At 38.2% G+C, this 23,224-nt stretch overlaps 1 protein-coding gene across 1 annotated transcript in view; it reads left to right on the top strand.

Annotated features, from left to right (window-relative positions):
- DOK6 (docking protein 6) overlaps window positions 1-23,224 on the top strand; it is a 234,342-nt gene that overhangs the window by 178,766 nt on the left and 32,352 nt on the right. The window contains exons 6-7 of the mRNA XM_036418685.2: window positions 905-1,043; window positions 11,138-11,255. Coding sequence (XP_036274578.1) covers window positions 905-1,043; window positions 11,138-11,255 — 257 coding nt within the window. The remainder of the gene's footprint in view (window positions 1-904; window positions 1,044-11,137; window positions 11,256-23,224) is intronic.

Below are 23,224 nucleotides of genomic sequence, written 5' to 3'. Positions count from 1 at the left end.
CATTATATGCTCTTAGAAATGACATAGAAATAGCTGCCTACTGGTCTATCAGATAAAAATAGTATAATTAAGCCAACCATTTCTTTACAGTGGATAGTGAGATTAGTCCCATACTGTATGATAAAAATAGTAACAGCTAACATTTTTGAGCACTTAACATTTTGCATACCAAGTCTTTTAACTGTCATAAGACTCTTTTGAGATAGGAACTATGTTTTTCTTATGTTAGATGTGTGGAAAGGATGTACAGGCAAGTCATTCACCTTGCCCAAGGTCACCCTGGTAAGTGGCAGAGCTAAAATTCAAACCAAATATAATAGAGTCTCCTTTATGCCAAGTCATTTCCTACGCTCTACCAAGATTTACATAAAGATAACTCCATCTAAATAAAAGCCTCAGCCTATGTATGCAAATTCATAAACTAAAATTTTATAGTCTTTTCATTGGTTCCACTGCATTGAATATGCAATTGCAGCTTTTTCTTAAGTTGTTTCCATTTCAAGAGCTATCAAGTCATAGGAGGTAGAGTTATGATATCACAAATGTGAAAATACTCTAAAAATAACTATTTGTTTTATTATTTATACATTGCAATAATCCAAATCCCTTTTATCTGTTTCTTTACAGTGTTGTGAACACTTCATCTAAAACTCCAAATATATGTACATATATTTTTGCCCAAAGCTGTGTTCTGGAAAGATGTGTTGGTGGGTTGGCTGGTTGGTTTGGTTGAGGATGAACCTGCTTCACTGTCTCCTGTGAAAGTCAAGGCAGAACATTAGCAGAATTATTAATATGATTATGGAATTAATAGGACACAGGGCAAAGGTGTCTTTCACATGGAGAACTGTTATGCACTTGAACACATGAAGACCCATCTCTTTCCCTGTCTCTGTTCTCACAGAATGTGTGACACGGGTGAAGGACTATTCACTTTTCAAACAAGGGAAGGAGAAATGATCTATCAGAAGGTCCATTCTGCAACACTTGCCATAGCTGAGCAACATGAAAGATTAATGCTAGAAATGGAGCAGAAGGCCCGGGTAAGCCTCCTTTCTTGGTACCTGAACAGCTTGGAAATTAATGTCACTGAGGTCAGATGCACATTGTGTATATGTTGGTCCATCCATGTCTCCACTCCAGTGTCCACCATACCCCAGCCCCAAGAGCTCACCCCAGTTACTGAATCTCATATTTTTAATTCCCTTTTCAGCTTATGAGAAGTTAGTTGTGGCCACTAACAGGGAGCTCTACATTCTGTGCATTTACCTGTGTGTGACCTGTTGCCATGGTTACCAAAAACGGGGGTAGAGTGTACAGAGAATGACATAAGAAGCAATGTCCTATGCATATCTCCATATACTGCTGGGCAATCAGAAATTCAGACACAGGCCCAGAAAAATTAGTAACTATCAGAAAGGATTCTACTTTTTGTTTTTATCTTTGTCCTAGCATTTCTGAAACTTCTCTGTCCTCCACATGTACCTCAGAGCCAATAATAAAATGTTTGCAGAAGGAGCTTCTCTTGTTTACTGACAGAATGATTTGCCTGTTATCTGGCCTGAAACCCTGCTATCTACACTTTCAGGGTCAAGCTAAGAAATGGTTTGCCCAAAATCTGAAAGTGTAAATTTTACACGTAGCTGGGGAAAAAAAAAACAACTTATAAGCTTTATTACTGTCTTTGAAAAGCAAACAATGAAATGATTGTTTGCTACAAACCTAAGAGCTGAATGTTGTCTATGTCTTCAGGATTTATGGAGATGCATGAGATTTTACCTGTGAGAGGACAAGTGGACCTTGGGGACAAGGGGATGGTGGGATGATTCTATGCCAGTTTAAGACTACTAACTTATCTTCTGATATTACAATAGGGATTTTCTTGCTTTTTTATGTTCTTTTTAAAAAAATATTTTAATCTTTACCCGAGGATATTTTTTTCCTTGAATTTTAGACAGAGTGGAAGGGAGAAGGAGAGAAAGAGAGAAACACTGATATGAGAGAGACACATTGATTGGTTGCCTCCAGCATGCCCCCCAACCAGGGCTGGGAGCCTGCAACTAAGGTACATACCCTTGACCAGAATCCAACTGGGTCCCTTAAGTCAACAGCCGATGCTCTATCCACTGAGCCAAACAAACTAGGGCTAGTTTTGATTTTAAAATGTCTCAATTATATAACATTTTAAAGTATAACAAAATTTTAAATATAAAAAAACAAAGCAGTCATTTAACAAATAATCTCATACTATTCTTAATGCATTTTTAATTTTCTCAATACTGCATACATAATTTCATCTATCTACCTAGGATATGGTTAAAAGAACTCTTCTAACACTTAACGGTGACAACAGTCAGTCAGGTTTATCCAGATATTTGACCTTCATGGAGAGAATGTTAGTAGGATTATTGAACATTAGTAGGATTATTAATATGACTTGAATGCTAGTAGGATTATTAATATGACTATGGAATTAATTGAATATGCATTAATAGGAGGTTAGTATGGCTTAGTCTTCTGGATTTCAGTTAAATTTAAATCGTTGTAATAATTTTCTTAATTAATATGACATTTTTCTAGTGGCTTTAATATATTATAAATGTAAATGAAAAATTTTAACTTATTTCAGAATCTTGCATATTCCTTACCAGCCTATATTTGTAATTCACTGGTGCTTATTGGCAACCAAAATTAGCAATTGTGATGTCACTTTCTATTAGTTAACATTTGTAATTCTTCTTTACTTACACTTGTTTTGAGCAGGCTAAGTGCTCCTAAGCCAAGTCATTTAAATTAAATGTTCATAAAGGAAATTCCCAGAGTTTTTCTTGCCACCATAATTGTCTGCCATAAAGGAGACCACTTAGTTAGTGTCCTGGGTCCCCAATCCCACCTCTTACTGACTGTGTAATCTTGGGCAAGCTATTTAACCTCTAAATGTTTCATTTTCCTTTATCTGTAAAATTGGAATATAATGGTTCTATTTGTTTGGTTGTTCTGAGGTATCTGTGCATATATATCAAGATAAAGGGCAGGCCAAAAGTAGGTTTCAGTTGCTCATAGGGAAAATACTACAATAATGATTTAATAAACTCTGTGTTTCACATACTCACAAGTGTAAGCCTACTTTTGCCCCACCGTGTGTGTGTGTGTGTGTGTGTGTGTGTGTGTTTGTGTTGTGTGTATAAACTTCTAAGAATAGTCCTAGCACATAGAATGTACCATAAAACATTCATTATTATGATGGCAACCCATCTATAGAAATGATTTTGAATAATTATAAGATTTGCAATGTTGCGTGACACGGAGAGCTAGTCTGGGGAGTGGAGCCAAGCAATTGCTGCTGAGGGGTCACAGACAGTGGGCCACTCACTAGGTCCTGGGCGGTCTACAGCTGGAGGGAAACGCCATGGATATAGGTGCTTGAAGGTGGAGGGGAAGTAGGGAAGGTGTCAAAATAGCAGCCTCAGTGTGACTCAACAAAGAATTCAAATCTTTCTAGAAATCACAAATTCAGAGACTTTACAGTATCTTCTTGGTACATACATGGAAATGGAGCATTCAAAAATGATTGCACAACTATGCTTTTCTCTGAAGGTTGTTTTCTTTTTTAATAAAGTTATTCCAGATCTGGTCCGAATAAGTTGAATTAATAATGCTTTTTGGAGGGCAAGTAATACAACTTGAAAACTACCCCCAATTCCCCAAATTCTAGGACCATAAAGCAAAGGTTTCCAGGTCTCCAAAACAGAAGTTTTTCTTTTAAGAAAACTTGTTTACATGCACAAATCTCTTCTAAAAAGAAATTCTAACAAGAATGAAATAGCAGTTAAATACCCTCTTCATATTCATGAAGCAATAACTCGTCATTTGCTTATTTAAAATAAAATGAAGGTCTGTGCTATAAATTAGATAAAAGTATAACTTGAGAATTGGAAAAACACCAAAAAGCCTATCTAGGATATAAAAATGTTGCATTTCATTTATTATGTATCCATTGCAAAATAAGAAAATGACACTGTTCATTGGCCTTCCAGTTTTTAAAGCCAGACCATGGAAGATTAATATTGATTAGATAGAAGATGTTTATATATTTTAATGTAATTAAAAATATTTTACAAGATTAAATTACCAATGAGCTATATTAGCAGTGAATGCCCCAAACATACTTGTTCAGGCAATTGAATGAAGCATTTATTTGCATCCTTTTAAAAGTGATTCAGGAGTGTTACTGGCTTTATAAACAAACTTGAATAAGAAATAATGTTTCAACAACCATTTCTTAGCTATAAGAGGAAAATTTAATATAATCTTTTCATATCATATGTAAAACCTTGTTTTCCTTTTGTTTATTACCTTCCTTCTAGAAGAACACATGAATAAACATATTTTGATATATCACTGTAATCTAAATTAGGTATTATTTCTATTCTTGGTTGAAGAATCTAATATCTAGGAAAGCAGTCTGAACAAACAGTATATTTACACTGCAGAGTATTAAATAAAAAGAATCACTGAGCCGGGTCAGCGTGGCTCAGTAGTTGAGCCTCAACTTATAAATCAGGAGGTCACAGTTCAATTCCCGGTCAGGGCACATGCCTAGATTGGAGGCTCAATCGCCAGTGTGGCATGCAGAAGGCAGCCAATCAATGAGTCTCTCCTCATTGATGTTTCTATCTCTCTCTCCCTCTCCCCTTCTCTCTGAAATCAATAAAAATAAATAAATAAAAGAATCACTGAGTTGGTAAGGCTTTTAAAAGTGTATATTTTTGTTTTCTTCACTGAAAAAGATATTGAAAGAATTAATTCATATTAACTAACTCAATTATGATGATTTTAAACTTGACAAAAAACCCAAGTGTTGACAACTACCAGTACATATGGTTTCTGTCTAAATAGTTGCTTGAATGGAGAAACAATACTATATTGCATCAATTAAAAAATACACATTTTTTCACATTTGAACATCTCTCATGTTAGTGTAAGTTACATTTTAATTAGTCACACTGTTCTTTCCTGGTGCTACCTCAGATAATGCCTTTCCATTGGTGGCAGCTTAGAGTGCATAACACTTGTTATAAAACGTATTCTGAAGATATGAAATCATTATTCCCCACAGTAGCTAAATAACATCTTTCAGTTCCTTTCAAATATATATAATATGACCATGAGCACACGTTCTCATTTTTAATTTTTGAGGAAGCGAGACAGCCTTACAGAACAGGCTCTGAATAAGGAAGTTTGATTTCCTGGACAGTGGAAGCATTCTTCAAACCCACATTTTACAGGAATCCCTATCACTTATGCGGGGGGAAAACATTTCCCACACTGAAAAATGAGAAGAGTCTGGAAGCATAACAGCCCAATGAAAGTGCACAGAAAAATAGCACCACATTATGCAATCTCTTCTAGGAAAAATTTAAATGTGTGATTTGTGATTGCAAGTAGTATATAATATCTAACAAGAAGGAATAGCTGCTAATTCAATCTTCAAAATTCTATTCATGAATCTTTTACTCAACATTACCAATTATTAATCATAAGACAAGAGACTTCATTATTATTGACAATGACCAGTTCCCTGCTGGGAAATGCCATTCACATAATTATGAAATTTCATTTTACTGATGGATAGACACTGATTGTAATAAACCAACACAGGCTCAACTAAAACAAATTATTATAGTTGACAATTAAAGTAGGCCCGTGATCCTAATGGATCAGTTCACTTACTATTGTTCCCCTTTCAGAATACTAAAGAAAATGTAGTCAAATATAAAGAAAACATACCCATTTTTGCATAAATACACAACTGAGAGAAAAATAGAAGGCAGGGTGTAAGTTTTCTAATAGGTGATGCTGCAACACAATATAATAGTAAGGATTTTATTTATATTATGTTCTTTTTCCTTAATCTTGGACAATGCATGGTTTAAAATATACAATTCATTTTTTTCAAGTCAGACGAAAATAATATTGCATAGTCAGTCTAGTTTTAAATAATACCTAACAGCTTCTTTTAAATTATTGTACTCATATAAACTGCATCTCTTTTTTTTTTTTTTTTTTTTTTTTTTTTTACAAAAACCAGAAAGTTATTTTAATAGTGTTAAAGAGGTATTGAACAGGAGCCTGTTTAACTGTTTGAGGAACTTCTTTTGAATCTAAATCATGAGTTGGGATTCATAATTGCCATTAAGTAGAAGTCCAGCCATTGCCATGGTATACTCAGCAAACAAAAATACTAAGTGATGTTCAGACTGTATAGCTCAGTAGTTGAGCAATGACCCAAGAATTAAGAGGTCCCAGCTTGGATTCCCAGTCAGGGCACATGCCTAGGTTGCAAGCTCAATCCCCAGTGGGGAGGCTGTAGGAGGCAGCTGGTTGATGATGTTTCTCTCTCATCAATGTTTCTATCTCTCTCTTCCTCTCTCTTCCTCTCTCTAAAATCAATTAAAAAACAATAAAGTGATGCTCCTTTCAAAATTTCTGCATCGATTCTATATTTAAAATGCTTTATTAGAAAATTGAACTGCAGAACTAGTGAAGGCATTTGAGACACTGCAGTCTGCCTATTTTTAGAACGTATTGGAGGAAGTGAACTTCCATATACCACTGATAGAATTTGATATTTATTTATTTATTTATTTATTTATTTATTTATTTTATTGTTTTTTTAGTATTACAAATAGTAGTATATATGTCTTCATTGGCCTTCCCCCAGTCTCCCCTGGCACATGCCCTCCCTGCCTTCCTCCCCACTCCCCTCCCCCCAGTACTTTACATCCATTGGTTATGCTTATATGCATGCGTACAAGTCCTTCAGTTGATCTCTTACCTCCCCCCAGCCTTCCTACTGTAGTTTGACAGTCTGTTCAATGCTTCTCTGCCCTCCTATCTATTTTTTTTCATCTGTTTATAAACTGCATTTCATTTGTTAATCCGATGCACACTAAGCAAAGTGTCTTCTAATTCCTTTCCATTTATCGATATCTCCAATAAAATGAAAGATTAAACATGAGATGTCCCCTATTGAAAATTAAGTCAAGTTTGTGAAAAACCAATTGCCCGTAAACCTTCAAACGTCAGAGGACAGTTTGCATGAATCCAAACAGTGCCACCCTCGGCTGGCTATAGGCCTCTGGCGGCGGCGGGGGGGGGGGGGGGGGGGGGGGGGGGGGGGGAGGGGTCTATTCTGTACAGTTTTCAGATTTCATGAGCTTTTTTCCAAGAATAAAGAAAATTATATGTTCTTGACTTGTATTTAGCATTTCCTCACTAAGCAGCTCCACATTTTGTTCTTATACTGACATACATTTCACACGTCACATTAGCCTGTTTTTTAGCCACTTGTATTTTTGTAGTGCTTCTAATTTACAGCATATATTCCTGCCCAGTCCCTCTTGTCTCAGACATACCAAGGAACATGTTGACACATTCCACCCAAGATAGGACATTTCTTACTCCATCATATAGAAGAAACTGTGACTACGATCTCTTTGAGCCTCCTTTTCCTTGTCTATGGAGCTCAAGTGGCATATTTGTTGACAATTTATGTGATTGTTAAATGAAATGATGGATGACACCAGTTTGCACATTGCTGGGCACAGAGTATGACTCACTGATGCTAATTTATAAATACTCAGTTTTCCCTCTCCCAATTGTACCGATTTGGGTCTCAAATGATAATAGGATTTTGCATTTTCAAAGCAATAATTAGGGAGATACAGAGAAAAAGGAGAATAAATTTGTTAATGTTTTTATACAGATGAATTTTATGTGAGTAAACACAAATTAGCATTAATGTTTATCACAGGGGGAGGCAGAATCTCAAAACAGCACAGGGAATTTGCAAAAGGCAATATCTAGTGGAGATATATATAGATATATATAGATATAGATAGATAGATAGATAGATAGATAGATAGATAGATTGTAAAATCAGGAAGAGGTGCTGGTAGGCAGTCTCTTCACAAAAATCACAGCAGTCTTCAGACCCTGCCTGCTGCTTCTGGGCAGTGGAAATCCTCTCAAATACAAGGCCCTATTGTTCACATATTATACTACTAGTGGCCCAGTGCATGAAATTCATGCACTCAGGGAAGGTGCCCTAACCTGAATTGCAAGAAGACACAGGCCAGGCTGAGGGACCCCAGTGGTGCCCAATAAAGGCAGAGGAGGGATGCAGGAAGTTGGCCAGCCAGGGAAGGACCACGGGAGGGCTCCAGGGCGAGCGTGTTCAGCCTGTCTTGCTCAGGCCCGGTTGGTCAGACCCCAGCAGCAAGCTAACCTTACTGGTCAGAGCGTCTGCCCCCTGGTGGTCAGTGTATGTCATAGTGAGCAGTTGGGTGGCCTTAGCATATCATTAGCATATTATGCTGTAATTGGTTGAATGGCTGACTAGATGACAGGATGCTTAGCATATTAGGCTTTTATTATATAGGATGTTGGGGGAGAAGCTCATTTCTCCCAATAGCATCAAAGCCTAAAGAACAATGGATCAAGTCAAAAGAACTGTTTTCTAGTAGAGGTTCTGCGGGTGAGATTTTATCTTGAGCAAGTTCCTAACTTTTTCTGGATTTTGATGTTCCATTGATAAGTTGAGAACTGCTAGATTTTCCAAGAAGTACTGTAACCTTGAATTACGTGGCCACTGCACAAGGTTAGCTTGTGCTTCCTTCAACCATGGCAGCCTCAGGGTAGTCAGACTTACACAATGACTCAGAACAAGAGGAGAAGAGAAACTGCTTTGACCATCTTAAAGGACATGCCCACAGCAGACATGATATCATGGTGACCACATATTATTGGTCAAAGTAATCGCCAGGTAGCCCAGATTTAAGAGCTTGATACCTAGATGCCCCAATCCTGAATTCAGGCTTTTCAAGAATCTGCAGCCATCATTATTTTCCCATTAAAATAATGCAATATTTAATACTGTTTATGATGCAACTTCATTTGAACGACATCACACAGAATCTTTTCATTGTACAAAAAAAAAACCCACAGAGGTTCAGAACAGAAACATGATTCTATTTGTGATTGTTCAAGGGGATGGATATTTGGCCTTAGAAAAGTCAGTTTCTATCTCAAAGCTTCAGCCTCCTCTCATCTTAAAAAGGTATTCTTCATCCTTTGCCCATCTCCCAGGAATTTTAGGAGGATTAAAGTAGATAATGCAAATGATATCTGGGCCAAGTGCCAGGTAAAATGACCAAAAGAAGATACAAACACAGAATATTTGAATTCAGTGGAAAATATGTTATCTATACACATATACACATGTATATGCCTCCTAAGGAATTCTGCTAAACCACGTGCAGATGAAACAAAGATGAGATTAATGGATGATGCATATCACCATTTCTTGAGAAAGAATCCCAGAGCTTCTAGAAAAGTAGAGGCAAATATTGACCCAGGTATTTGGAAGAGTGGGGCTAACAGATGGAGGTGACAATGTCACAAAATGAGCCTTGCCTTCATCCCTTAGCATAGTGGTATGATGGCTTTATGGGTTTGATTTTTATGTCTTAACATACATAGTTCCACCCACAAGTTTGTCCAACTGAGAGGTGTAGGGTAAAAGTGGACATGTGCATGGGAATAACATCCCAAAACACTAAAAAGTACTGCCCTGTTGTAACCCAGAAATTTAGCTTCTACCTCTCATTCCCTACCTACCAAACATAGGATGTGCATGCCAATTAGTGCGTGCCAATATAGCAAATTCAGAAAATATAAAAGTTGATGGCAATGTTGCTATTTAGAGCCATCTTTTTTAAAAAGTATCTTCAACAGGGCCAGACTTTTAAATACACTCAGTGGAGCACTTTGGTTGCAAGACATAGCAGCCTGGAAATGTCTCACTACTAAAAAAAATAAAGTAAAATGGGTAAGTTCATGTCCTTGGCCTTCAGAGTCTATTAAAATGGAAACACCTATTAGCTTTACATGGCATTAAAGGTCCTGTTATATTCTCTCAGGTACTTTTCTTATAGAATCTTCTAAGATGGATATAACTACCCTGTTTCCCCGAAATAAGTGTCTTGTATTAATTTTTTCTCCCAAAGTTGCGCTAGGTCTTATTTTCGGGGGATGTCTTAATTTTGGGGAAACACGGTAACACCTGATGTAAAGTCTAGAAGTGCTGGGGGCAGGGAGGCCTCAGTAGGAAAGTGCACACACAGCCAGCAAGCAGGCCTCTAAGGCTGCACTCAACAGGGCTGATCATTACAGCTTCCAGTTTTGCCAAGAGCAGTTATTTAATAAGAGAAAATTGGAGATTTTATTAATTAGAGGATTGCCCATTGTCTGTAAAAAATGTGTACTGAGACCAAATAAAAACGTTTCTGTGTGTGTGTTTTAAAACCTGGTGTGAATCAATAAAAATAAACTTTCTTCTTGGAAATGCAATGTGAAGTATTGTACTATTTGAACTAATCGTATGCCTGAGCCCCTGATGTAATGTGTGAACCTCTTCTGCTCACCTGAATTTTATGTTTCAAACAAGAAAATGTGCCGCTGTTTTATCACAGAGCTTCTCAGGAAAAACAATTTTTAATACACGAAAGCATATCGCAAGACTTAGGGGAAAGATCTGTTCCAGGAAAGAGCCATTGAGTACGGATAGGGGGAGGTGTCAGGAAAGATTGTAAAACAGGGAAATGGGTACAACAGAAATGGGATCCTGTGTTGACAGCATCATGGGGTATCTGTTTTAGAAGGGACTTGCATCTCCATTTTTTTTAAGCTACTTTAAACTTCAGTTAATTGTAGAATGCTGATGGTAATACAAGCAATTCTTTCTCATAGAAAAGCAGATACATTCTCCCTGAGGAATCCAGTTGATTATTTCTGTGACCAGCATTCCTAATCGGAGATATGTCCTTTGGAAACAAGTTGGAATCAGCGGTGCCACTCTTTGGTTCCCTTCTTAGTGAATGACTGGGATTAGGTTGTTTACAAGTGTTTATTTCATATAGGTTCAGTCATGATTTCACCTTGTAAAAAACATTACCCTTCAACAGCAGCTGATGCAGGGTCCTGTAGCCCACATTTCACCCTGGACTTTGAAAAATGCAGATTTCAATTTAATATTTTAAAATAAAGCCTAATACCTGTTTTCTTTTTCTTTCAGCTTCAGACAAGCTTGACTGAGCCAATGACATTATCCAAATCAATATCTCTTCCTCGTAGCGCGTACTGGCATCACATCACCCGTCAGAACAGCGTTGGTGAGATCTACAGTTTGCAAGGCAAGTACCTTTAAAGTAACCGGTAGCACGCACACAACCACAGCTTCCCCAGGTGGACCTGGAGTCATGCAAATCGCTTTGTGTTTGCATTGCTGGCTTTTCCTCCATTTCCATTTCTCAGCCCTCTCTGGGCACAGTGGGAGCTCTAAGATTGACAGTGGCTTCTCTAAAGCTATCATTTCAGGCCCATGATAAAAGTTATTTCAAAAATCACCCAGGACTGAGGACCCGAGAAGGCATAGGAGCTTCACTCAAACCTTACCCAGCACTATATCAGAAGCTAGATGTAGAAAATAGCAGGGTCTGTTCTATGCTGTGCTTTACAAAGGATTTTTTTCTCTTAGCATCTATTTTTCCATAACAGGATTGCTTATAAGTTCGGAGGCTGACTTTAGGCTCTATAATAAAATGCTACAGAAACCCACTCACAGCAATGTTAAGGTTTAGCGGCGGCAGCCCTGACATAGAAACTATTTGGGGAGTTGGAGCAAAGAAAGAGATAAGTGTAAATGCTTTGCTTGTGTGCTTTTTTCCTACATATAAAGGTTAAATAGCATGGGGATGGCTTGATGGATTAATCAAATTAATAAATAGCAGGTATTTCATCAACAACTGCAGAAACCTCAGCTTTGGCGGTTCATTTCCTCTTCCTCCCCTTTGTCCTAAAATGAATCATTTTAGCAGTTAGAAAAGCACTCAGCTGCAGGCAGTTGACTAACCCGCTGACCAAGATTGGAGGAAGCAGGAGCTAAGAAAACAAAGCAAAAAACACTCATCCATCAGACAAGCATTTGTTGAGCACAATAGGCGGGAACAGTAATAGAAACCCAGTAAATATCTGGTGAATGAATGACCATTATGATTTTTGAAGTAGTTAATGCCTAAGGGTAATGCATTCAGGGTATTTTTCTTTTTCCTTTTATACTTTAGCTTTTGCTCATATTAACAACACTAAGTATTTTGACCAAAAAAAAATTCTGTTAAAAACTAAAATAGTATATTTTAAAGCAATAGTTTATTGCCATCATTTCAAACCTAGACTCATAGAACTTGATCAGTGGGAATAATGATGAAAGATATATTCTGGGGAGTGAAGTGAGCATCATGGTGGAGTGATAAGACCCCTTTGTAGCTCCCTTTAAAGTTACAAGTGGGAACCCACCACCCTGTCACCCAGTCATCTCACACAAACACACACACACACACACACACACACACACACACGCACGCACGCACGCACGCATGACCCAGGAGGCAAAAGTAAGGGTCAGAGAAAACAAAACCTTGCACTGCATCCCTATCTACTGGCAAGCAAGAATTTGGTCTGTAATTCCAGCAATAAAAGACTACTATTTTCATGAAAAGTAAGGGAAACTTTTCTCTGAAGGGAGAGCTTGGATTAAGACTGATATACAACTTCAGAAATAACTGTATACGCATCTAGCAAAAACCACCAGAATGCATTGCAATTTCTTAAAACATTGCCAAAAAACTCATTGGAAGACAAGGTTTATTTACACAATAAAATAACAGTCTATAACTATTTAGAAAACTCTATCTCACTGATATTAATTTCAAGCAAAGTTGAGGGCTTAAAATATCAGTTATGATGAGCAATTTATTTATATGGTCTCAATATCATATTTTTTGGTTATTTGTAGTTTTTATATAATAAGAATGCATTGATTAAGGTAACTACTATAAATCAGATAAATATATTAATAGAATATATTCCAAGTAAATTAAATTTCACTATACATTTATCTTTATATTGTATACTTCTTAGAGCAATACATTTTACTATTTCATATACCCATCATTTTATGTTAATATTATATAGAGAGAGAAATATTCAGATAGGTAGGTAGATAGGTAATATAAAGATAGATATAGATCTAAACATGTTAGTGATTTTTGAAAGTGGTGATTTATTTTATTCTCTTTTGTTCTATTGAGGTAGTCAAGTTAAGCAGAAGACAAGAGCTTTTGACCATAATTTTGTTTTGTTTTGTTTTGTTTTTTTATGAGGATGTAACCTATTCTGACTACATCCTGGTGGAATCAGGACAGAATAAAACTGCTGAAACAAAAAAAAGAAATAACAATAAGAACATTGATCCTCAGCACCACTTCTTGCACACCTACATTTTCACCAAGTTATACTTAATTATGTGGTCTCATTTCCTCAGTTGTGCTTCTTAAAGTAGCTTTATCTTTCCTTTATAAAGAGGAGAGCATAGTAGGGCAGCTGTCATCATTGACCTTCCAAAGTCAAAGGGAATTTTTGGCAAAGACAGGTGTCATACCAAGTAAATCATGGGAAGCACTGAGGAACAAAAACGTATCTTTCCAACTTTTTCATCATGTGTTTCATATTCCGACGGTGAAGATGAGATCAACATGAGTAAATTCAGCAGGCTTTTCATTCAGACGATAAAGGGGGAAACGTTTTTGTAGTGAAAGTTTAACAGATTGCACAAGAACTAGATCTGGGGGGAAAATTCATGGCGTGTCAACAAATCCATTGTGTTCAAATTCACCCATCACTCTGATTGCATGCCACCCTCAAAACTGCGTTTTGCTCAGTTTTACTATCTCTATTTCTGTCATTGTTTTGTAGCTGCAGAAGCAAGGTGCACTCTACAGGACTGGCATAGCAATGCTGCATTTACTTTAATGCTCAGAAAAGAAGCTACTCCCGGAAGGGTCTGGGAATGTATAGGTTGTTATGGTTTCCCCAGTGTACTCTAGCTCTCTGCAGTCAAGATATAGAGACAAAGAATTATTAGCTTTAACAAGTAAATGTTTGCTAAGTACCAGGCAGCTGCTGTTTCAAATCTCTTCCTCTAAATGGCTTATGATGGGTTTGTTGTCTCTTCCTGCAGAATTGGTAAAATAAGACTTTTTTTTTTTTTTTTCGATTTTGCCAGATACTAAGGGTGATCAATTTGTATTTGAAGGTAATCTTCTATGTCTATTTTTCCAACTTCTTCTGCATTGATGAAAAATGTTTGTCACAACACATTCTGGAGCTGTTATCTCTAGGCTGAAGGGACCTATTAAAAGGGAAGGAAACCTGATTTCAGACGCTTAACCCAAAGTGAATGCTTAAAACATAGTAATTATTTCACCAGTGATAGAACTGGGACAGGCTGGGTTGCTGTCTCTCTCCACCTGCAGCTGCTTCTCTGGGATCAGTTCTTCCACCAGCTCTCGTGATGAAAGGAAGCCAAGAGTGTGAGCTGAAAAAGGTCCCCAAGGACCCTAGGACCATGTCCTTTCTGTACTAAACTGTCCCTGGTACTTTCAATGAGTAATTTTTACATAAAATTATATGGATTTTTAGTGACTCATTTTTTTATTTTCTTTTTAAATTTAATTTATTGGGGTGAGATCTATAATAATAAAAGCATAATATGCTAATTAGACTGGACATCCTTCTGATCAACCATCCGGACAAAGCTGGGGCTACGAGGGAAGCCCAAATCCTAGGTCCCAGGTGCCAGAGGGAAGCTGGTGCTGGCAGCTGAGGGAAGGAAGGCCTACTCTTGCACGAATTTTGTGCATCAGGCTTCTAGCTGGTTAATAATAGGTTTCAAGTGTACAATTCTGTACTCCATCATCTGGATATTACATTGTGTATCCATGTCCCAAAGTCAGATCTCCTTCTGACACAATATATTCGAACCCTTTACCCTTTACTACCTCTGACAGCTTCTCTTTGGTAACATCAGACCGTTGTCTACATCTGTGAGTTTATGTTTGCTTTCTTTGTTTGTTCATTTATTGCTTTCAGTTTATATGCCACATATTAGTGAAATCATATAGTTCTTAACTTTTTCTGACTGACATTTTACTTAGCATACTATTCACAAGATCCACCCAAAGTGGATCAAAGAACCAAGTATAAGACCTGAAACAATAAATTATATGGAAGAAAATGTGGTTACTAAACTTATGGACCTTGGTCTTAATGAAGATTTTTATGAATTTGACCTCGAAGGCAAAAATAAATGAATGGGATTATATCAAACTATGATGACTCATTTGTGAGCAGCCTGAACAACTTCGCTCTTTGAGTCAAGGATGACTGAGGTGCCCTTTACAAAGATGGAGTTCCGCTTTCATTAACACTGATTGATATTCAAATGCCAGCACAGAATTGTCCCCCTCCCTCTGCCTCCTATCATCAGTAATTAAGCTACAGACCCCAGTGTCAGCACAGCGCCAGACCTGATTACACAGAAGGTATTTTATGTTCACAAAAAGGGCATCTGTGGTTCTAAATTCTCAGACAGCCAGGAAGCAAACAGGCAATTAGAATTAGAGATAACCTTCAGAAACGGTAAATAGAGTTCCAACATAGATTAAGGAGATAAATCAAAGGATTTACTTTTCTTTGCTCATCTATGGCCCTCTGTTCATTGTTACTGCCCCGTTTCAAGATGGCATTGTAGGTAAATAGCTTCCATGGAGATCTTTTGTTTAAATATTTATTCTATGATGTTTTCCAAATTGCAAAGTTAGGAAAAGTAAATTTAAAAAAAAGAAGAATTGCTCCAGTAGTAAAAAGCAAACTGTATATGTCCAAACTACCATCTTCTCTGTATTAGATCTTTTCATTGTCAGGGTAGATCAGCCGTGACCTTGGGCGGCAACCAAGTACATCACATTCTCAATACAGCCCAGGCCTGTGGGTTGCAGTTTGTCAACAATCCTTTTTCTAGAATGAACATTTCCTGTTGATTAAGCATTCTATGAACACTTATTGCATATCCTTACCTTAGGAAGGATAAGTCAAAGGCAGGAAATGCTTCCATGGATATCTGTTTTTAAAGGTAGATTCATCCATTGCTCCCCAAATGAAACCATAAAAATGCTCACACCCTGCAGCCATAATCAACAACCTCTTCGGTGCTTCCAGCTGTTTCTGTACTGTTTGGATGTATTTGTTTACAAACCTGCTTCTTCCAATAGGTTGTGAGGTAGCAACTTGGAATGATTTTTATCCCACCCATTACCCCACCCCCTAGCTCAGCCCCACTATTGAGAGAAGGCACTATCCCTGGAGGTTAAAATCTTGAATCTTGGAGTTAAACCAACCTGAGCTTACATATTAACTTTACCATTGCTGAGTTGTATAACTTTGGGCCCTTTACTTACCCTTGCTAAGCCTCAGTTTTTTCATCTCTAAAATGGGGGTGCTTCTGTTATAGGCAACAGGAACAGCAAGAGGTGTCTGACCCATGGGGTCAGACAAAACCTGTGTTCTGGCTAGGAAATAATTCAGAGCAAGACCCAAAACTGTCAGAGAAGAGAACATTTATTGGGTAAATTGCAGAGGGAGAGCATACTGGATCCTCCATCTTAAGGATTTTAGGGGAGATTCCAGGGAAAGATCTTAATAGAATATTCAGCAGTTTTCCAGGTGTGTCCTTTCAGGGTTGTGGTCTCCACTGATTGATTGGCTAGAACCAGGGCAGGGGTCATCATTCCATGCAGCTGGCCCTGATGTCAGCAGTGGCTGGGCCTGGAGCTGAAATACAACTGAAGCCTAGATGTTATCTCTAGGGAGGAAAGGTCAGGGATCCAAACCCAATGACCAATGATGTGCTATGGGAGGAAAAGTCACCCTGGGGGTGAGGTCCCACTTTACAATTGATTGTCCCCTGCTAAGCACCTAGGACTTTCATCCTGGTGACCTTCCTATCTGGCCCATCTGTTCTCGCTCTGCTCATATCAGTATCACTGCCTACAGCACTTCAGTGAGGTAACCCATGTAAGGTAAAAAATATCTACAATAATAAAAGTATAATATGCTAATTAGACCAGATGACTTTCTGGATGAAGTCGGGGCTGCCAGGGAAGCCTGGGTCCTGGGTGCCTGCCAGCGGCCGGAGGGAAGGAAGGCCTACTCTTCTTGCATGAATTGTGTGTATCAGGCCTCTAGTAGTCAATAATTATTAACCACGGTCACCATACTGAAGTCAGTTAAATTTCCACTCATCAGCTTTCTTCTCTGATAAAGGGAACTATGACACCCTACTCCGATTTACAATAATAAACGCATAACATGCTGATTAGACCGGACCTCCTTTACTATTCTAGTATTTATTTATTTAATTTGGTTTTGTTCCAAGGACTTGACACAAATCTAGCCTTAAGAAATGGTCTCTAGCTTCTAAAGTCCCAGAAAACCTATAGCTAATTCTCAACCTAGCCCTAAGTTTTTAATGCAAGAAAAAAAAAATATGTCAGGCAAAACGTCAGGCTTAAATATTGTTATTTTTTTCCTCCCATTCAATAATGACTGGGAAATGGAAAAAGATAAGGAATGTTAGGAAATAAGCATCATTAAAATCCCACCTGCCAGAGAATAAACTGCAGAGTGAGTTTAGCCAAGATGTGGCCTTCAGTGGGGTTCTGGCACGTAGGCCACTGCTCTAAAAATAACAGATGCTAATTGCAGGCTCGCTGCTTCAAACTTCACACATCCAGTGTTTTAAAACTCAGGAGCCTGGTAATATAAGTTTGTTTGAGAGAAATCTGTTAAGAATTGATGCTGTGTGCCTATGTTTTAATGCTTGTATTTAACACAGGAAAATGGTCCAGTTTGGGCATGGTCTAAGAAATGTTTGGTTGCCATGCCTACATCGTACAGGTTTGGAAAGGCACTTATAGCCTTTGTTTTATTTTTGTTTTGTTCTTATAATACAAGAAGGAAATTGGCTGCCAAACTTAAGTGACATTGTATCCTTTATATATATGTTCAAGATAAAGACATATGACATTAGAACAAAAGTTTCTTACTGGCAGCACAACTCTAGGATAGATATTGTACTTACCTTCTGGGAAAATGCCATTTCACCACATGAATTTGGGAGATTGCATCTCTGGTGTACCTTGAGAATGAGCCAATCTGAGGCTCTAGCATATCCATTTTAGCATTCTGTATGTACTCAGAAAGCGGAGTTGGCTTAGAAACACCCACATCATCTTCATTTTCTAGTCTAATAAGAAAGTTATGGGACTGCCCACGCTGACAGCATTTAATGTAAAATGGAATAACACAGTCATACACTCTATCCTGCCCAGGTTCATTCTCTTAAGTCACAATCAAGATTTGCAAGAATGGCCCTGGCTGGTGTGGATCAATAGTTAGAGTGTTTATCTGTGCACTGAAGGGTTGTGGGTTTGATTCCCATTCCAGGGTATGTACCTTGATTATGGGTTTACTCCCAAACCCCTGGTTGGGCACATGCAGAGATAGCCAATGGATGTGTTTCTCTGACATCAGTGTTTCTCTTCTCTCTCTCTCTTCTCTCTCTCTCTCTCTCTCTCTCTCTCTCTCTCTTTCTCTCTCTCCCTCCCTCCCTCCCTCCCTCCCTCCCTCTCCCTCTCCTCTCCTCTCCTCTCCTCTCCTCTCCCTTCCACTAGCTTTGAAAAGCAATGGAAAAAATTTCTCCTCTGATGAGGATTAAAAATAACAATAAATGAATAAATAAATTAAAATATTTGAAAGAATGATTCCTCTGAAAAAGCAAGCAGCAGCTCTTCTGAAATGTGCTTTAAATGAGACCATCCAGATGGAAGCCATCTAAGCAATTTGTGAGAAACCCATAGCAAAGGCAAGTTCTCTATGGTTTGGGCACTGCCTTTCAAAATGTCATAGAGCAGTTTTGTTCCATTTCTGGAACAATTTAAAGCACATTGTATATGTCAATTAGTTGGCTTAACTCTTGAGAGTGACTATTACTTTTCATTATGACTTTGCAAGCTTTTTAACCAAGTTTTATGGCAAGTTGCAATGTGTCTTCCTCTGTTCCATTTCTTTAGAAGTGTCTTATTTGGGAGATTTTAAAATCACTTTCTGTGGCAGATCTCTTTTATTTCATGCACTTCCCTTCCTCCTGAATATTTTCTCTTTTTTCTTTATGAGTTAATGCAGACATGCAGGGCTGCCTGCCTGTTCTTCATCCCCTGAGCTTCCATTACAAAGTAGAAATGCTTTCTAATCAAGCAGTATTACCCTTAAGGAACAATTTTGTTTCTTCCATTCAAAAGTGATTTTTTTAAACTTAAGGTAGTAGTATTTCTGAAAACCTGCCAAAATTCCAAGGAATAAGTACTTGAAATTTAACTGAAATTAATAAAATAAAAGAAAATTTTAATTGCAAAACAAATATACCCTCATTGAAAAACTCAAGATAAAGAGAGAGATTATGTAAGCAAAAATCACTACTAATTTAACCATACTAGCAGCCCAGTGCATGAAATTCATGCACACAGCCTACACCCTCTCCAATCTGAAACCACTGGCTCCTAACTACTCACCTGCCTGCCTGCCAGCCTGATTGCCCCTAATCTCTCTGCCTGCCAGCCTGATCACCCCTAAATGCCTCTACCTGCCTACCTGATCACCTCTAAATGCCCTCCCCTGCCAGCCTGATCTTGCCCCCAATGGCTCTACCCTGCTGGCCTGATCTCATCCCCATCTTCCTCCCCTGCTGGCCTGGTTGCCCCCAACTGCCCTTCTCTGCCCGCCAATTTGGTTCTGATTGGTCAGTTTCTTTGCCAGCCAGCATCAAACGCTCTGCCTTCCAGGAAGCCATTGGTTCCTCACAGCTGACCCAGATTTGGTTCTGATTGGTCAGTTTCTATGCAACTCAGCATCTCTGGGCCTATCAATGGGGCCTGATTAGAAAGGCAGAACTGATCAGCAGCCCCGGTGGAAGCCTGGAGAGAAATGGAGGTGCAGCTGCTGGCCAGGCCCAGAGAGAAAGAGAGAGGCAAGTGCTGATCAACAGCTGCCACAGAGGCTATGGATCAGACCCTGCTTCTCTTTTCAGGCCTCTCTCTGGGCCTGATTCACAGCCCCTACAGCAGTCAGTGCTGGGTCACCACGGCAACCCAGCGCTGACTGCAGGACTGACATCCGCTTGATCAAACCTCCAGTTGTCATGGATATGATGGACCCAGGGTTTTTATATATTAGGATACTATTAATCTTTTAATATATATTCAGAGAGAGAGGGTAAGAGAGAAACACTCCTGAATGCTCCCTACTGGAGGTCTAGCCAACCTCCGCATGTGCCCTGACCAGGAATTGAACCAGCAACCTTTCAACCCTTCAAACTTTTCAATCTTTCAACCTTCCAGTGCACAGGACAATACCCAGTCATCCAAGCCATACCAAAGTCAGAGTCCACAGAAGCATTTTAATTACTATGAAGAAAAAAAAATTGGAAATATCATAGAGAGAATAAATGCACATAGAGACTACTGAAAGAGAGGGCATTTTGGAAAAGTGAGTTCCTCTTTTCTGTCAATGGCTAGAGCTATCTGGAAAATCTAGAGCTGTCTGAAATTCCATGTGTTCTGAGATCTTCTAAAGCTTCATGCACCTCTTTGAAGAAACTATCTTAGGGGTGAATTTCACAAACATGAGACAAGTTGTATGTTATTCAATCATTCCTCTTTTAAAAATATGTCAATGAATCCTATACAAGCTTGCTATTCATCACCACTGTTTTTTCCTGATGTTGACCTGTCCTGTTTCCCCTTCCTTCGAGTCCCCAGGTTCTAGTCACACTAGCCACCCATGTGCCATGCACCCCATGAATGCTGGAAGTAATGGATAGGGCCCCAATCCCAGGAGTGTCCACACTGGAGCTTCACTAACTGGTATATTTTATTTGCTTGCTCTGTCATTTATTTAAGTCACAAATTACCTCAAATTACCTGTACAAAGAGGCTGAGTATACAGTGATTACCTCAAATTACCTGTAGAAAGAGGCTGAGTATACAGTGATTAATTTGAATGTTAATAAAATGTGATTAGAACATTCATTTTGCTCTTAGTTAGAAGGGTAATGTTCTCTCAGAATTAAACTCTCAAAGTAAGTTGCATACTCAACTAGTCTAAATGCAAATTAAAATATCTTCAGGATAACATAATAGAATTACAAATGTTAATACTTTTTAGGTCCATGATTTCCCTTACAAATGGGAATAGGAAAAAAATAGTAAATGGGATTGTCTCTGACTACTTTAATATTTTTTAAATGTTTTTATATCTGTGATAATTATAAAAATTTTCCCAAAATGCAAAAGTTTAAGTGCTGGTAGGACATATGAAACTATGTATCTCATTAATACCTCCTTTCTCCCTTACCTCAACTCAAATTTTAAGTGTTTGCACTAAAAAATAAAATGGCTTCAACTTTATAAACTCTTCTTTAAATATAAAGAAAAAATCCTCTGATTGTGAATCTTAGTTTTATGGGTGTTGGAGACCATCTAATCTAATATGAATATAGAGGAATAATTGTCATAAGCTATATTTCATTGTATTTTTCCTTTTTAAAATTAATTTTAATAAAGTATAGTTGACATACAAAAAAGCTGTACACACCTTGATAAAAAAAAGAAAAATATATACCCATGAAATTGCCATACCTTAAATTTAATTATCACTTCTCTAGAAGTTTTCTTCCTCTGCCTTTTTTATTATAAGAACTAGGGGCCCAGTGCACGAATTTGTGCATGGGTGAGGTCTCTCAGCCTGGCCAGCAATTGGGGCCTAGCAGAACTGGGCTGGCCATAGGGAGGGATTGCGGGAAGCTGGCCAGCCACAGGAGGTTGGCTATGGGAGCACACTGACCATCATGGGGAAGCTCCTGCATTGAGTCTTGTTCGGTTGCTTAGGCTTTTATATATATAGATATTAACCTCTTATCATATATAATTTGCAAATATTTTCTCCCAGTCTATACTTTGCCTTTTCACTTTGTTGTTTATTTCCTTTGCTGTACAAAAACATTTTAGTTTTCTATAGTCCCATTATCTCTTTTTGCTTTTTACCTGTGTTTTGGTGTCATGTCCAATGTGAAAAAAAGTTTTTTTCCTGTATTTTCTTCTAGGAATTTTATGATTTGAGAGCCTACATTTAAGTTTTTAATCCATTTCAAGTTGATCTTTGTGTGTGGTGTAAGAGGAGGATCTGTCTTCTGTATGTGGTTAGCTTTAAAAATTATAATTAATCTCTTCTTCTCCATGCCCTATTATATGCATTTTAGACTAAATACATTCAACCTCAATGCTAAATTGACTTCTGAGGGCAGTTTCACTCTTGTTCTAGTTTATTTATTAATGCTTAGCACTCAAAGGAGTATTTCTGAAGAAGTTGCTGAGTCACCAGCCACCTATAAAATATTTTGAAGTCCTCCAGTGGCACCACAGCCTTCCTGGAGCCACTGAAGAAATATGGCTTAAGCTTGCAACCCTCAAGTCTCAAAAACAAAATCCATATTTTGTCTGCCACTTCTATTTTTTCCACTTCAAAGTACTAACAAGCGTTTAGAACAAATGGGATAATCTGGGTCTCTAGGATTGAACTGAGTGCCCAACATCCTCTCCACAAAGCAGGCTAAGCCCCCAATATGGCAGAGCCACACAAGATCAATGTGTTTCCAATATCTGTAGAAATCTAGAAATCTCCTAAACCTCTCCTTCACTCGCCAAAACCATTGGACAGTTCAGAACAGCAGAGTAATGACCAATTTCCCACATGCACATCACAATTTATATGCACAAATAAGCTTCTTATAATGAGAAGACACTAGAGGGCTCGGCTTCATTTACATTGTGTAGAGGAAGAGAGGGGTAAATGGGAACAAATAAAAATTAAGGAGTAGGTGGAGATTCCATCATTAAAGCCATAGTAAACATGTGATCCATCTAAACTTGGCCCAAAACACTGAGTGGAGCTATCCAAGGGGCCCTAGCCAATCGTTTGGCACACTGGCAAAGTGTCTGGCATAAACAGTCTGTAGCAGAGCAATCAGAATGCCAGCTATAGTGACAATGTCTTTAAATGCACCCATGCCACTCTCAGCATCGCCATTGGGTAATGAAAGCGGACTTACCTGATCAGAACGCTTTCTCACTGACCCTTTAAATATTATAGG

This window comes from Pipistrellus kuhlii, unplaced genomic scaffold, assembly GCF_014108245.1.
Source record: "Pipistrellus kuhlii isolate mPipKuh1 unplaced genomic scaffold, mPipKuh1.p scaffold_m20_p_6, whole genome shotgun sequence".
In the NCBI taxonomy this organism is placed as follows: domain Eukaryota; kingdom Metazoa; phylum Chordata; class Mammalia; order Chiroptera; family Vespertilionidae; genus Pipistrellus; species Pipistrellus kuhlii.
The sequence above is the reverse complement of the archived record's forward strand: the minus strand, read 5'-3'. Positions and strand labels throughout refer to the sequence as shown.